Source organism: Theobroma cacao, chromosome 9 (assembly GCF_053813885.1).
Source record: "Theobroma cacao isolate CCN51 chromosome 9, ASM5381388v1, whole genome shotgun sequence".
Classification (NCBI taxonomy): domain Eukaryota; kingdom Viridiplantae; phylum Streptophyta; class Magnoliopsida; order Malvales; family Malvaceae; genus Theobroma; species Theobroma cacao.
The window spans coordinates 47,678,115-47,696,020 of record NC_142647.1 but is presented as its reverse complement, the minus strand read 5'-3'; the positions used below and the strand labels follow the sequence as shown (position 1 = coordinate 47,696,020).

At 30.1% G+C, this 17,906-nt stretch overlaps 2 protein-coding genes and 2 pseudogenes across 2 annotated transcripts; 3 read left to right on the top strand and 1 right to left on the bottom strand.

The window, feature by feature from the left end:
* Positions 1-53: 53 nt before the first annotated feature.
* LOC18590585 (beta-amyrin 16-alpha-hydroxylase CYP87D16-like) lies at positions 54-2,986 on the top strand. The gene is made up of 9 exons (XM_088810214.1): positions 54-259; positions 364-685; positions 876-1,025; positions 1,145-1,399; positions 1,522-1,611; positions 1,715-1,793; positions 1,894-2,000; positions 2,330-2,457; positions 2,869-2,986. The coding sequence occupies exons 1-9, from the start codon at positions 54-56 to the stop codon at positions 2,960-2,962; spliced, it is 1,431 nt and encodes a 476-aa protein (XP_088666340.1). The 3' UTR covers positions 2,963-2,986.
* Positions 2,987-3,847: 861 nt separating this feature from the next.
* LOC108663176 (18.2 kDa class I heat shock protein-like) lies at positions 3,848-4,321 on the bottom strand (annotated as a pseudogene).
* Positions 4,322-4,937: 616 nt separating this feature from the next.
* LOC108663175 (17.3 kDa class I heat shock protein-like) lies at positions 4,938-5,573 on the top strand (annotated as a pseudogene).
* A 5,023-nt stretch (positions 5,574-10,596) lies between these two features.
* LOC18590584 (beta-amyrin 16-alpha-hydroxylase CYP87D16-like) lies at positions 10,597-13,756 on the top strand. The gene is made up of 9 exons (XM_088810144.1): positions 10,597-10,859; positions 10,964-11,285; positions 11,479-11,628; positions 11,743-11,997; positions 12,121-12,210; positions 12,314-12,392; positions 12,494-12,600; positions 12,943-13,070; positions 13,485-13,756. The coding sequence occupies exons 1-9, from the start codon at positions 10,654-10,656 to the stop codon at positions 13,576-13,578; spliced, it is 1,431 nt and encodes a 476-aa protein (XP_088666270.1). The 5' UTR covers positions 10,597-10,653; the 3' UTR covers positions 13,579-13,756.
* Positions 13,757-17,906: the final 4,150 nt, after the last annotated feature.

The following is a 17,906-nucleotide window of genomic DNA, read 5'->3' as shown; positions in this document are numbered from 1 at the left end:
CTGTCTGTTACTCGCGCTTTCTTCTCATTCCCCTTTCCCACTTGAGTGATCCAATGGAGGTGTGGTCTCTTTGGTATTTTGTCATCCCTTTCCTTGTTGTAAGTGTGGCAACTTGGATTTCTTGGTGGAGGAACCCTAGTTGTAATGGCAGACTACCTCCAGGTTCCATGGGACTTCCACTTATAGGGGAGACCCTTAATTTTCTTGTCACATCCAAGTCCATAGACATCCATCCTTTTATTAAGGAAAGAATGAAAAGGTAATTATTCATTCAACATGCAAAAATTGAAAACTTTCATCATTTTGAACTATTGCTTTGTATATGATTATGGGTTGTTAAATACTTTATTTCTCAACTACTAGATACGGTCCATTGTTCAAGACAAGTTTAGCAGGTCGACCAGTGGTGGTGTCGTCAGATCCTGATTTCAACTTTTTCGTTCTCCAACAAGAAGAAAAACTTGTGGAACTATATTACATGGATTCCTTTGCGAACCTGGTTCACAAAGAAAACATAAATGAAGGTGGTTACGTGCACAAGTATCTCAGGCATGCAATTCTGAGTCACTTTGGCTTTGAGGCTCTCAAAGAAAAGCTACTGTGTCAGGCTGAGAATGTCATAAACCATGGATTTCATGAGTGGACAAAGCAGACAGAGGTAGCTGTAAAAGGCCAAAGTGCTGCTGTAAGTAATTTTATCGTAACCAAATACAGCTCATAGTAAAATATTAACAGTATTAATGAAACAATATGAACCTTATAGACACTGGTTTGAGGAGCAAGGGTAGAAACGGCTAAACCTAGGCTGACTTATTATTATGATGTGTACCTAGTTCTTTTCTTTTTTTTCTCGTTAATTTTATCGCGTTTTGCAGATGATATTTGGATTTACTTCAAAGATTTTGATGAGTTATGAATCGGAAAAATCTGAGGAAAATTTAAGTGAATATTTATGTAGCTTCTTGCAAGGACTTATGACATTCCCTTTGTACATCCCTGGGACAGCTTTCTACAAATGTATAAAGGTTAATCATCTTTATTACACCTGCTATAACCTTCTGAATTTTACAGCATTTTAAAATCTTCAAAAGATAGTATCATCTACTAAACATATATATATATATACACACACACACATATGCAGACTCAACGAAAAGCAGTAAAAGTGATGTCTCAGCTACTAGAAGAGAGAAGGAAGTCTTATTCCCAAGGTTGCAATAAAGGAGATTTTCTTGGCCAAATAGTGGAAGACATGGAAAAAGAAGCATTTTTGACTAAGGAATTCGTCGTCAACGTTATGTTTGGTCTCCTCCTTGCTAGCGTTGAGACTGTTTCCTCTACTGCTGCTTTAGCCATTAAGTGTTTATTGGACAACCCATCAGCATTGCAACAATTAACAGTCAGTGATTGGTTACCTAAAATAAGATTATCAAATGTTTAATTTTTATATTGAAAAAATTTTCATCATTTTATGCAGAAAACCTTGATTCTTTTTTTTTTTTTTGGGTTTGATTTGATTAGGAGGAGCATGAGGAAATTCTAAAGAAAAGAGAAAGCACCAATCTTGGACTTTCATGGGAGGAATACAAATCTATGACTTTTACTCATTACGTAAGTTATTTGCCAATTTTGGCAACTTTTTCCAAGAAAGCAAAATTGATTCCTTTTTGAAATCTTTCTATGGAAGTCACATTTAATTTTTTTTTGTTTTTAGGTCATTAACGAAGCACTTCGAATAGGAAGTGTTGCTCCTGGAATCTTGAGAAGGGTTATAGCTGATATTCACATTAACGGTATAATTTTTTTAAAAAAATAAATTAATCTGTTTATTTTGTATGGTTAAATATATTACAAACATTTAATTTTATGAATGGAATGTTTCTTTTATTGTAGGTTATACTATACCCAAAGGTTGGAACCTTTTGATTGTACCCGCAACGCTTCAACTTAATCCTAATACATATGAAGATCCTCTTACCTTCAATCCTTCAAGATGGAAGGTAGATAATATAAGTATATATATTTTTTGAAAGTGATATTACATATATATATATATATATATATACATATGTTAACATTGCATCTTTTCCCAAACTTTTCTAGCTGAATTAAATTTGTAATCGATTCAGTTGATAGATATTTTTATTTTTATTTTAAATTTAATTTTTAATAAAGATTTAAAATAAAAACAATTACTCCGTAATTAAACAGAACCTTAATTAACACATATAAACACAAAGATTGTGGAAAATTAAAGTATTCCTATAGTTGATTGAGACTTTTGTATGTTCTAGTAATTGTAATAAGGTAACATTTCTTTTAATTAAAGAACATGGGAAGCATTTCAACGGCGAAGAACTTCATACCATTTGGAGGAGGGAATAGGTCATGTGCAGGAGCAGAATTCAGCAAGGTTCTGATGGCAGTCCTTTTACATGTTTGGGTTACCAAATACAGGTTTATATCTTGACTATACTACCATTAAATTTTTACTTTTACGATTATTTACTTTTCTACTAATTTATCAATCATATACTTATTTATTATACAATACAGATGCTATGAATTTACATACTAATTAATCTTTCATTTTTGATAAAATATCTATTAATCTACCGTTTAGCGCATATATTAAAGTATGTAGCCAAATTAAAATTGTACCAAGTGATTAATCAGCATATATGTATTCTTGATTTTTTCTCTAAAGAACAAAGAAAGATATTCCTCATTAATCAGTATCTAAATTTGTCAGTTATTGTGATCATACTCAAAACAATGTTACAATACTTTTATAATTTTAATTATATATGACAATAATAAGTATATCTAATATGCTCTTTTTTCATATATATAATGTTTTAATAATAGGTTCACCAAGATCAGGGGAGGAGACGTGGGCCGTACACCAATTTTGGAATTTACAAATGGTTTCTTCATCAAAGTTTCAGAAAAACATCCATGATTGGTTAAAAGTGGACGCATAATCTAATCTTAAATAAAACTAGTTTGGCTACTAAATAAGTATTTGTGTTCCATATGTACAGCACAGTTAGTCAGCAATTTGGTGGAAGTTTAATTTTCTTAATTAGCAATGCTTTCCTTTGTTAAGCTATCATCTACGTTGCTGTATGATTTATATATGACAGCTTTCCTCTGATATAATTAAGTTCTTACTCTTTATGGTATTTGGTGAATATCTTGGATGAGAATTTCAGAAACATGAAAGTTAATAATAGTTTTAAACTAAGATTATCATCCAATACTCAAGAGAGAATGCATAACAACATTTATATTAATTAACATAATATAAAAAATAATTTTTTTTAAATACTTCAGAAATTTTTTCGAGCATAAAATCTTTTTTGTTTTTTGTTTATTATAACATCGGTTTTGGTACTGTGTTAGTTGTTATTATTTCGTTATTCTGATATTATTCCTGTATGCAAAAACAAAAAACTTAGAACTGTAAGCACCATTTCATAATCATATTTAACAAAACTAACACAAAATTAATGTTTTTAAAACAATACTGAAAAATACATCAAAAGACTAACAAAAGGAGAAAAAACCAAAGGCACAAAATCTAACCTTTTAACATAAATTGACACTAATTGGCCTGTTTTTCTTTCTTTTTCATTCTTTGTGCTCCTTGTTAAAAAGTTTTTAAAGGTTGGGATGAATGGTCAGGTCTTACCTCTTTGAAGCTGAAAAGAATATTAAAGAAAAGAAAACGAAATGACAAGTAAATTAAAGTAAAGAAAATTTTACTTTAGTGGATTACAGTATTATACATCACAATGATGTATACAATACAACATAGTTGCATGCACCAAAACTGTTTAAGATTTTAACCAGAAATTTCAATGGCTTTGACCTCAGGTTTCTTCAATTCCTCTTTAGGAACAATAACAGTAAGAACCCCATTTTCCATGGAAGCCTTAACCTGATCCATTTTCACACCCTCCGGCAACCTGAACCTCCTCATGAACTTGCCACTGCTACGTTCAACCCGATGCCAGGTGTTGTTCTTGTCTTCCTTTTCAAATTTCCTCTCTCTGTTTATTTGGAGCACCCTGTCATCTTCAATCTCGACCTTCACTTCCTCTTTCTTGAGCCCTGGAAGGTCAGCCTTGAAGACGTGAGCCTCCGGGGTTTCCTTTCAGTCGATATGGGTGTTGACAACAGTAGAGGTTTCAGGGGCAGGTGCTGTGAGTGAAGAAGAAGAGAATGGAAAGTCCTTGAAAGGATCCCAATGGTCAAGAGAGAAAGGATCGAAGATGCTACTCCCTCGATTGCCAAAGAAACTTGGAATCATCGCCATTTTCTCTTCTTTGTGAAAGTAAAAATTGATGATGTACTTTGATGTAATGAGACGTCTTTAGTTGCTGATAAGATCTATCGAACTCAGTTGCTGTTTTCTCGATGCTGTTAAAGTAGGACATGTTGGACATTTAGAAGAAGCTAAAGAGGAATCTATTACTTTCTAGTACTTGTGTTTTGGGCTTCAACAAAACTTTTTGTCTTCACTCTTGTAATTAGCGAATGTTACAGAAATTGCTTGAATGGTCTCGACTTTTTTCCACTCAACGTTTAAATGGGCTGCGCTTGTTTTCTATGGTCCGTTTGGCCTGGCAAAATATTTTATGAATTAATTTCTGATAGTCGGCTAATAAGTTATACTAGTAAACAAGGCTCGGGTCCAATTTGAAGCCAATGTTTGCAAGTCTCTACAAAAGAAGTTCAGATCATTCAGGTCAATTCTCAAACATTATTGAATTACCGTAACTTTTAAGTTTCTCGAGGCCCAAAAGAGAAAGTCTGAGAATGTACTAGATTCCTCTTCAGCTTGTTTTAAATACCCAACATGTCCTGCCTTCGGAGCATCAAGAATTCAGTATCAGATTCTCGGAAGCAATCAGCAATCGAACACTTATTCAGTTTTTCGTTGATCACTGTTTTATAGTGGAAAAGTAATGGCGTTGATCCCAAGTTTCTTTGGCAACCGAAGGAGCAGCGTCTTCGATCCTTTCTCTCTTGATGTTTGGGATCCTTTCAAGGACTTCCCTTTCTCTTCTTCACTCACCACACATGCCCCAGAAACCTCGGCTTTTGTCAACATCCGGATTGACTGGAAGGAAACCCAGAAGCTCACGTCTTCAAGGCTGATGTTCCAGGGCTCAAGAAAGAAGAATTGAAGTGCAGGTTGAAGATGACAGAGTACTTCATATAACTGGAGAGAGGAACATAGAGAAGGAAGACAAGAACGACACTTGGCATCGCGTGGAACGTAGCAGTGGCAAGTTCATGAGAAGGTTCAGATTGCCTGAGAATGCCAAGATGGATCAGATCAAGGCTTCTATGGAAAATGGGGTGCTTACTGTAACTGTTCCAAAACTGGAGGTGAAAAAGCCTGATGATGTTAAGGCTATTGAGATTTCAGGCTAAAAAATTGAAGTTGAGTTTGGAAGGCCTCTCGCCCTTGCGACGGATTACTCAAAGTAACTACTTTAATAGGAAAACAGAAAAGTTCGTGAGTTATGAATTGAGTGTCTCCCTCAGCTGAGGGTTTTGTATGAATTGTGTGTGGTACCATGTTGTTGTATGGACTGTGAGTAGTTCTGAACTTCTGCTATGTAGATAATAATTCGTGAGTTACGAATTGAGTGTCTCTTATCTCCCTCGGCCGAGGGTTTTGTACGAATTGTGTGTGATGACTCATCCTCAGATTTCGTAGTCTTCCCATCTTAGTCAACTCTGTACTCGTGGACAAAGCCATAATATCAGGGAGTTAGGTGTAGCAAGCTGATACTGGATGAAAACGCCCACAGTTCCTCAATATTAACTTGTTGATCAGCCATGGTTAACAGTAGTGGCATTGATAAGAGTCAGTCATACATCTAACTGAGACGTTTATTATCAAGATTCAAGACTGGTTTGTTTCATTTTTTGGGAGACCCTATCTGTTTCCACCACTGGAAGAATTTCTTACATCGTATCATCTTTGAACCTCTAGTTACAAAGAGGTAATGATTTATCTGAAGCATATCTGAAGCAAAGTTAATACTTTCTAATACATAAAAATGCTTCTAGGAACATTTTGTCGCTGGTTTGTTGACATCAAGCTTAAATTCTTCCAAATCACCGACGAAGTATAAATATTAATAATATCCCTTGTCCTTCAGGTCCACATCTATCTTTGTTTTTTGTTTAATCGACTTCAATGTATTTACTTCTGGCAACTGATGCTTGTTCATCCACATCTGTCTCTGTTCTTTGTTAAATCGACTTCAACATAGGTTGTTGCTTGTGTAAATGTGAATATGTGTTCTCCAGATGAATATAGTTTATAGTGGCTCCTTTTGTTTAATCCTTTCTTTCAACACATCATACTCAGCAGTTTGATGTTCATCTTTAGAAATTGTAAGGTGACAAGAGGAGAAATCTGGGAAATTACTGAAGAGAATCTGGATTAGATTTGACTTTTTTGTGAACCTATCCTGTTTTTTTCTTCCGTGCAGGAAGTTCATGAACCAGCTAGTAACAGGTTACCTACTAAGTGTGATTCTGATACTATATCTGCATGCAAAAACGAAAAGCTTAGAACTAAATGCACCAGTTTATAACCATATTTAGTGAATTAACACACAATTATTGTTTTTAAAACATAGCTGAAAAACACCTCAAAAAACCTAAGCAAAAGAGAGATAACCAAAAGAACAAACCAGGCTTGCAACTAAAAATCGGCTCTGCAACTTTAATAAAAAAATGGTAAGCAAAGATAAAATTGAACAATTTCTTCAAAACCAGAGGTTCTTTTTTTGTTAATCAAATTTGATGTGAGTAAACCATTAATTTGAAACCATAATTAAGTTAATAAGGCCTCGAAATAGGAGAACAATGGGCAAAAATACACCAAAAGAACAACTTCTTGTTGACACTAATACTTATACAGCAAGTAAAAATCCTTACAAGGTATCTAGATATGAAATTTCTAGTTCTATATGTTAATATTGATACTGTTATTAAGAGAGCAATCTGGTTTAATGATAGATTGTGTTTCATCATGAAGAAAAATGGTGAACCAACAAGAAGAGTTAAAAAAAAAACAAGCGAAAAACATGGGCGGATTAGTTTATACCAAGACCTTAACAATGGACTATCTCGACTCAAGGTAACTTGTAAGTAAATAATTACTTTATGTTACTTCATTTTTTTCAATATTCTATACTCACTTTATATATATTTGTTTCAATATTCTATACTCAACAAAAGAAAATGTTGCAACTAAAACCAAGAAAGATTCTATACTCACTTTATATATTTTTGTTTCAATATTCTATACTCAACACAAGAAAATGTTGCAACTAAAGCCAAGAAAGAGAAGAAAAAGCTTCAACATGAGAATGTTATCATGAGATGCATAATTATATTTTGGCATGACATAGACGAAGCAATTCTAACTTTAAAGTTATTGAATTTCTTTGTTTTTGCATGACATATATGAAGCTATTAGCCATTGCCTTGGCGTTTTTTGTTTCAATGACTTTTGAAGTTGAAAACAAGAGTATAGATTTTTTATTTTGTTTCAATGGTTTGGTATAGATTTTGATACTATATAGTATCAAATTTAGATAGTTAGAAGCACTCGAGTATTTGACTCATTAATTGGTATATGATTCATTTGCTTGAAGAGCAAATTCGAATCTCCTTTTCGCAATTTCAAAAAAAAAAATTAAATAGTTAGAATTGAGATTATTTTAAACTTAGAAATTATATAGTTGAGATGATGATATGTGGTATGATATTTTTGCAATTGTATCATTGAGCTAGAATCTTGATAGTTTAGTTTGTCACATCAACAAAGAAATGTCATATAAACTTGATTAAAACACTATATTAATTTAGTCAAATTTTATATAATTGAGATGATGAGATGTGGTATGTTATTTTTGCAATTGTATCATTGAGCTAGAATCTTGTTAGTTTAATTTATCACATCAACGAAAAATGTCATATTAACTTGATCAACACTGCATTAATTTAGTCAAATCATATCAATATTTTTAATAGAAGAATTTTTACGTTATTAGAAATATAAATTATTATATAAACATAAAATACAACGACACTTAAATAAAACGTAAGACTAAATTTATAATTTGAAATATATATATTTAATAACGTTCATAGAATTGAGATTATTTTAAACTTGGAAATTATATAGTTGAGATGATGAGATGTGGTTTGATATTTTTGCAATTGTATCATTGAGCTAGAATCTTGATAGTTTAGTTTGTAACATCAATAGAAAAATGTCATATTAACTTGACTAAAACATTACATTAATTTTGTCAAATTTTATATAATTGAGACGATGAGATGTGGTATGGTATTTTTGTAATTGTATCATTGAGTTAGAATCTTGTTAGTTTACTTTTCACATCAACAAAAAATGTCATAATAACTCGATCAACACTACATTAATTTAGTCAAATCATATCAATACTTTTAATAGAAGAATTTTTACGTTATTAGAAATATAAATTATTATATAAAGATAAAATTCAACGACAATTACATAAAACATAAGACTAAATTTATAATTTGAAATATATATATTTAATAACGTTCATAGAATTGAGATTATTTTAAACTTGGAAATTATATAGTTGAGATGATGAGATGTGGTTTGATATTTTTGCAATTGTATCATTGAGCTAGAATCTTGATAGTTTAGTTTGTCACATCAATAGAAAAATGTCATATTAACTTGACTAAAACATTACATTAATTTAGTCAAATTTTATATAATTGAGACGATGAGATGTGGTATGGTATTTTTGTAATTGTATCATTGAGTTAGAATCTTGTTAGTTTACTTTTTCACATCAACAAAAAATGTCATATTAACTCGATCAATACTACATTAATTTAGTCAAATCATATCAATACTTTTAATAGAAGAATTTTTACATTATTAGAAATATAAATTATTATATAAAGATAAAACTCAACTACACTTAAATAAAACATAAGACTAAATTTATAATTTGAAATATATATTTAATAATGTTCATAGAATTGAGATTATTCTAAAGTTAGAAATTATATAGTTGAAATGATGAGATGTGGTATGATATTTTTGCAATTGTATCATTGAGCTAGAATCTTGATAGTTTAGTTTGTCACATCAATAGAAAAATGTCATATTAACTTGACTAAAATGCTACATTAATTTAGTCAAATTTTATATAATTGAGACGATGAGATGTGGTATGGTATTTTTGTAATTGTATCATTGAGCTGGAATCTTTTTAGTTTACTTTTTCACATCAACAAAAAATGTCATATTAACTCGATCAACACTACATTAATTTAGTCAAATCATATCAATACTTTTAATAGAAGAATTTTTACGTTATTAGAAATATAAATTATTATATAAAGATAAAATTCAACGACAATTACATAAAACATAAGACTAAATTTATAATTTGAAATATATATATATTGAATAACGTTCATATTGACGTAAAATTCGCAATATTTCAACCTCAATCAGTCTTGTTATCTTTGCCTTTTTCTCCTTTTACTTTTCTTTTGCACATGTTTTCTTTGCCTTTGACCAGTAACATTTCACATTATACATTTGTTGTCTTCTCATGACTAAAACATAAAAATAACTAAATTATAAGATATTATTTTAACTCATCTCATTCATTTAACATTTAAAAGTAAAAAAAAAAAAGAATAAACTTATATGCAAAGTGTACATATATATTTAATGCATAATTTAATATACACACAGAATTATATAGATTAGTATATTGTATACATAAAAAAATATATTAATGATTAATTTTTAAATTAATTTAGTTGTAAATTTTGATTTTTAAATTAATTTAGTTGTAAATTTTGAACACTGAAAATCAATTAAAATATTCGAATAAATTGAATTGATTAATACAAAACCAAACAAATCAAATTAAATTAACTAAATTCGTTCGATTTATTTGATTGAAACTGATTAATACTCACTCTAGACATGGTCTATTTGTTCAAAATGGAGTTTAGTTATGAAAGAAAATTTAAGAAACAAAGCATTTGCCGTACGTTTTGGATTTTCTTTCTTTTTCATTTTTTTTTTGAAAGCAGAAAGTTGGTTTTATATTTCAAACAAAACTTTGAAAACATTGTTTAAGGTCCATGACATCCATGTCCATGTGTGATGGGTACAATGTTCTTTTCCTTAAATTCAACGAATTGTTTGCAACATCAAACTATAAATAAATAAATAAATTCAACCAACTACTACTTTTGGCAATAACATGACGTTATTCGTTTGAAAAATTATATCATCTTTGACTAATTACGCTCTACATTGCTAAAAGTCTGACTAATTAATTACAGTAATCAAAGCTTGATAAATATAAATATATATATATATATATATATATATATATATCCATATTTTTGAACAATAATTCAATCCATTAGGGAGAAAACTGTCAATTAACAAAGATCAAAATCATCACGGACTTGTATATAAGGAGTAGCACTCTCTTCACAAAAGCCCAAAACAAAGTGCAACCCCAATTAGCTGTCTGTTATTTGTGCTCTCATCTCATTCCTGTTTGCCACTTGAGCGATCCAATGGAGGTGTGGTCTCTTTGGCTTTTTGTCGTATCTTTCCTTGTTGTAAGTGTGACAACTTGGATTTCTTGGTGGAGGAACCCTAGTTGTAATGGCAGACTACCTCCAGGTTCCATGGGACTTCCACTTATAGGGGAGACTCTTAATTTTCTTGTCACGTGCAAGTCCATAGACATCCATCCTTTTATTAAGGAAAGAATGGAAAGGTAATTAATCATTCAACATGCGAAAATTGAAAACTTCCATCATTTTAAACTATTGTTTGGTATATAAATATGGATTGGTAAATCCTTCATTTCTCAATTACTAGATACGGTTCATTGTTCAAGACAAGTTTAGCAGGTCGACCAGTGGTTGTGTCGTTAGATCCTGATTTCAACTATTTCGTGCTTCAACAAGAAGAAAAACTTGTGGAACTATATTACATGGATTCCTTTGCGAACCTGGTTCACAAAGGAAATGCAAATGAAGGTGGTTACGTGCACAAGTATCTGAGGCGCGTGATTCTGAGTCACTTTGGCCCTGAGGCTCTCAAAGAAAAGCTGTTGTGGCAGGCTGAGAATGTCATAAACCATGGATTGCATGAGTGGACGAAGCAGACAGAGGTAGCTGTAAAAGGCCAAAGTGCTGCCGTAAGTAATTTTACCGTAACCAAACACAGTTCATAGTAAAATATTAATAATGTTAATGAAACAATATGAACCTTATAGACATCTGTTGGAGGAGCAGGGGTAGAAACTGCTAAACCAAGGCTGACTTATTATTATGATGTGTACTTAGTTCTTTTCTTTTTTTTTGTTTTGCTAATTTTATCGCATTTTGCAGATGATACTTGGATTTACTTCAAAAATTCTGATGAGTTATGAATTGGAAAAATCTAAGGAAAATTTAAGTGAATATTTATGTAGCTTCTTGCAAGGACTTATGACATTCCCTTTGTACATCCCTGGGACTGCTTTCTACAAATGTATAAAGGTTAATCATCTCTATTACATCTACTATAACTTTCTAAATTTTACAGCAAAATTTTAAAATCTTCAAAAGATATAGTTTCATCTACTAAATATATATATATATATATATATGCAGACGCAACGAAAAGTAGAAAAGATACTATCGGAGCTACTAGAAGAGAGAAGGAAGTCCTATTCCCAAGGTTGCAATAACGGAGATTTTCTTGGCCAAATAGTGGAAGACATGGGAAAGGAAGCATTTTTGACGAAGGAATTTGCCGTCAGCCTTATGTTTGGTCTCCTCCTTGCCAGCGTTGAGACTATTTCCTCGACTGCTACTTTAGCCATTAAGTATCTATTGGACAACCCATCAGCTTTGCAACAATTAACTGTTAGTGATTAATTACCCAAAATAAGATCATCGAATGATTAATTTTTATATTACAAAAATTTTCATCGTTTTATGCAGAAAACCTTGATTCTTTTTTTTTTTTTTTTTGTATGATTTGATCAGGAGGAGCACGAGGAAATTCTAAAGAAAAGAGAAGACACCAGTCTTGGACTTTCATGGGAGGAATACAAATCTATGACTTTTACTCATTACGTAAGTTATTTGCCAATTTTGGCAACTTTTTCCAAAAAAGCAAAATTGATTGCTTTTTTAAAATCTTTCTATGGAAGTCACATTTAATTTTTTTTATTATTAGGTCATAAACGAAACACTTCGAATAGGAAGTGTTGCTCCTGGAATCTTGAGAAGGGTTATAGCTGATATTCACATTAATGGTATGATTATTGTTTAAAAAATAAATTAATTTATTTATTTTGTATGGTTAAATATATTACAAACATATAATTTTATGAATGAAATGTTTCTTTTATTGCAGGTTATACTATACCAAAAGGTTGGAACCTTTTGGTTGTACCCGCAGCGCTTCAACTTAACCCTAATACATATAAAGATCCTCTTACCTTCAATCCTTCAAGATGGAAGGTAGATAATATAAATATATATATTTTTGTGAAAGTGATATAATATATATATACATATATATTAATATTACATCGTTTTCCAAGTTTTTCTAGCTGAATTAAATTTGTAATCGATTCATTTGATAGATATTTTTATTTTTTATTTTAAATTTAATATTTAATAAAAATTTAAAATAAAAATAATTACTCCATAATTAAACAGAACCTTAATTAACACATATAAACACAAAGATAGTAGAAAATTAAAGTATTCCTATAGTTGATTGAGACTTTTGTAAGTTATAGTAATTGTAATAAGGAAATATTTCTCTTTTCTCATAATCTGCAAATCTTTTAATTAAAGAACATGGGAAGCATTTCAACGGCGAAGAACTTCATACCATTTGGAGGAGGGAATAGGACATGTGCAGGAGCAGAGTTCAGCAAGGTTCTGATGGCAGTCCTTTTACATGTTTGGGTTACCAAATACAGGTTTATATCTTTACTATACTACTATTAAATTTTTACTCTTACAATTATTTACTTTTCTACTAATTTATCAATCATATACTTATTTATTATATACTATAGATGCTATGAATTGACATACTAATTAATCTTTCATTTTTGATAAAATATCTAATAATCTGCCGTATAGTGCATATAGTAAAGTATGTAGTCAAATTACAATTGTACCAAGTGATTAATCAGCATATATGTATTCTTGATTTTTTTCTAAAGAACAAAGAAAGATATTCCTCATTAATCAGTATCTAAATTTGTCAGTTATTGTGATCATACTCAAAACAATATTACAATACTTTTATAATTTTAATTATATATCACTATAATAAGTATATCTAATATACTCTTTTTTCATATATATATATAATGTTTTAATAATAGGTTCACCAAGATCAGGGGAGGAGACGTGGCCCGTACACCTGTTTTGGAATTTACAAATGGTTTCTTCATTAAAGTTTCAGAAAAGCATCCATGACTGGTTAAAAGTGGACGTATAATCTACTCTTAAATAAAACTAGTTTGGCTGCTAAATAAGTATTTGTGTTCCATATGTACACCACAGTCAGTCAGCAATTTAGTGGAAGTTTAATTTTCTTAATTAGCAATACTTTTCTTTGTTAAGCTATCAACTAATGTTGCTATATGATTTATATATGACAGCTTTCATCTGGTATAATTAAGTTTTTAATTCATGGTTTTTGGTGAAAATTTTGAATGAGAATTTCAGAAACAGAAGCACTCAAAATTTTATAACAAAAATCCGTACTCTTACCATTCAAAATTTTACATATTTGAGATGATGCGATGTGGTATGATATTTTTGCAATTGTATCATTGAGATAGAATCTTATTAGTTTAATTTATCACATCAACAAAAAATGTCATATTAACTTGATCAACGCTACATTAATTTAGTCAAATCATATCAATACTTTTAATAGAAAAATTTTTACGTTATTCGAAATATAAATTATTATATAAAGATAAAATTCAAAGAAACTTAAATAAAACATAGGACTATATTTATAATTTGAAATATATATATTTAATAACGTTCATATTGATGCAAAATTCGTAATATTTCAACCTCAATCAGTCTTGCTATCTTGGCCTTTTTCTCTTTTTTCTTTTCTTTTGCACATGTTATCTTTGCCTTTGACCAACAAAGTTTCACATTAGACATTTGTTGTCTTCTGATGACTAAAACATAAAAATAACTAAATTATAAGATATTATTTTAACTCATCTCATTCATTTAACATTTAAAAGTTAAAAAAAAAGAATAAACTTATATGCAAAATGTACATATATATTTAATGCATAATTTAATATACACACAGAATTATACAGAGTAGTATATTGTATACGTAAAAATGTATACTAATGATTAATTTTTAAATTAATTCAGTTGTAAATTTTGAACACTGAAAATCAATTAAAATAATCGAATAAATTGAATTGATTAATAAAAAACCAAACAAATCAAATTAAATTAACTAAATTCGTTCAATTTATTTGATTGAAACTGATTAATACTCACTCTACACATGATCTATTTGTTCAAAATGGAGTTTAGTTATAAAAGAAAATTTAAGAAACAAAGCATTTGCGTACGTTTTGGATTTTCTTTTTTTTTTTTTTTGAACGCAGAAATTGGGTTTTATATTTCAAACAAAACTTTGAAAACATTGTTTAAGGTCCATGACATGAGATGTGGTATGATATTTTTGCAATTGTATCATTGAGCTAGAATCTTATTAGTTTAATTTATCACATCAACGAAAAATGTCATATTAGCTTGATCAATACTATATTAATTTAGTCAAATCATATCAATATTTTTGCAATTGTATCATTGAGATAGAATCTTATTAGTTTAATTTATCACATCAACAAAAAATGTCATATTAACTTGATCAACGCTACATTAATTTAGTCAAATCATATCAATACTTTTAATAGAAGAATTTTTACGTTATTAGAAATATAAATTATTATATAAAGATAAAATTCAACGAAACTTAAATAAAACATAAGACTATATTTATAATTTGAAATATATATATTTAAAAACGTTCATATTGATGCAAAATTCGTAATATTTCAACCTCAATCAGTCTTGCTATCTTTGCCTTTTTCTCTTTTTTCTTTTCTTTTGCACATGTTATCTTTGCCTTTGACCAACAAAGTTTCACATTAGACATTTGTTGTCTTCTGATGACTAAAACATAAAAATAACTAAATTATAAGATATTATTTTAACTCATCTCATTCATTTAACATTTAAAAGTTAAAAAAAAAAAGAATAAACTTATATGCAAAATGTACATATATATTTAATGTATAATTTAATATACACACAGAATTATACAGAGTAGTATATTGTATACGTAAAAATGTATACTAATGATTAATTTTTAAATTAATTCAGTTGTAAATTTTGAACACTGAAAATCAATTAAAATAATCGAATAAATTGAATTGATTAATAAAAAACCAAACAAATCAAATTAAATTAACTAAATTCGTTCAATTTATTTGATTGAAACTGATTAATACTCACTCTACACATGATCTATTTGTTCAAAATGGAGTTTAGTTATAAAAGAAAATTTAAGAAACAAAGCATTTGCGTACGTTTTGGATTTTCTTTTTTTCTTTTTTTTTTTTGAACGCAGAAATTGGGTTTTATATTTCAAACAAAACTTTGAAAACATTGTTTAAGGTCCATGACATGAGATGTGGTATGATATTTTTGCAATTGTATCATTGAGCTAGAATCTTATTAGTTTAATTTATCACATCAACGAAAAATGTCATATTAACTTGATCAATACTATATTAATTTAGTCAAATCATATCAATATTTTTAATAGAACAATTTTTACGTTATTAGAAATATAAATTATTATATAAAGATAAAATTCAACAAAACTTAAATAAAACATAAGACTAAATTTATAATTTGTAATATATATATATATATATATATATATATTTAATAACGTTCATATTGATGCAAAATTCGCAATATTTCAACCTCAAAATTCGCAATAATTTGAAGCCTATGTTTGCAAGTCTCTGCAAAAGAAGTTCAGATCATTCAGGTCAATTTCAAACATTCTTGAATTGCCACTTTTAAGTTTCTGGAGGCCCAAAGGAGAAAGTCTGGGAATGTACTGGATTCCTCTTCGGCTTGTTTTAAATACCCAACATGTCCTGCCTTCACAGCATCAAGAATTCAGTATCAGATTCTCGGAAGCAATCAGCAATTGAACACTTGTTCAGTTTTTCGTGTTTTTTAAATTAAGTTTTTCAATCGAACAGTATCAAGGCTTCTATGGAAAATGGGGTGCTTACTGTAACTGTTCCAAAACTGGAGGTGAAAAAGCCTGATGATGTTAAGGCTATTGAGATTTCAGGCTAAAAAGTTGAAGTTTAGTTTGGAAGGCCTCTCTCTCTTGCGACAGATTACTCAAAGTAACTACTTTAATAGGAAAACAAAAAAGTTCGTGAGTTATGAATTGAGTGTCTATATCTTCCTCAGCTGAGGGTTTTGTACCAATTGTGTGTGATACCATGTTGTTGTATGGACTGTGAGTAGTTCTGAACTTCAGCTATGTAGGAAATAAAAGAAATATTGTCAAAACATACATTCACCTTTCTTCCTTGTTTGTGAAATTGTGGATTTTGGTTGGAGCAATTACGTTTTTATGAACAAATTATCCAACAATAAATGTAATTTCATATCACAACGAGCGTAAGCGAAATATACAAAGCAACCCGGTCTAGAATTGGAGAATTATAAAATGCTTGAGGCCATTTCCATTTGAAACGTGACATGTTCTCTTCTCATCCATGATGTGGGCTGTGACAACTTGAATTTTAAAGAAGTTTCTTAATACTGAATTCAGGGATGAATGACTGAATTTCCGTTAAATTATAGAAACTTCAAAAATAGAAGTGCAAGAACAAAATACCAAAGCAGAATTGTTACTGATATGTACAAATCAAGACTCATCCTCAGATTTCGTAGTTTTTCCATCTTAGTCAACTCTGTAATCCTTGACAAAGGCATAATATCAGAGAGTTCGGTTTAGCAAGCTGATACCAGATAAAAACGCAAATGGTTCCTCCAATATGAACTTGGTGATCAGCCCTGGTTGGGCTTAGGGCTACCATTGCCAATAACAGCAGTGGCATTGATAAGAGTCAGTCATACACATGGTTGAGATGTATATTATCAAGATTCAAGACTGGTTTGTTTCATATTTGGGAGACCCTGTCTGTTTCCACCAGTGGAAGATTTCTTACATCATATCACCCTTGATCTTTTAGTTACAAAGAGGTCATCATTTATCTGAAGCATGTGTCTAATAAGCCTAGCAAAATTTAATACTTTCTAATACATAAAAATGCTTCTAGGAACATTTTGTCGCTGGTTTGTTGACATCAAGCTTAAATTCTTCCAAATCACCTAGGAAGTATAAATTTTTAATAATATCCCATGTCCTTTAGGTCCACATCTATCTCTGTTTTTTGTTTAATCGACTTGTGGCAACTGATGCTTGTTCATCCACATCTGTCTCTGTTCTTTTTTCAATCGACTGCAACATAGGTTGTTGCTTGTGTAAATGTGAATATGTGTTCTCCAGATGAATATGGTTTAAGCCTTTCTTTCAACACATCATACTCCGCGGTATGATGTTTATCTTTAGAAATTGCAAGGTGACAAAAGAGGAGGAAATCTGGGAAATTATTGAAGAGGATTGGGAATAGAATAGATTTGACTTGTTTGTGAAC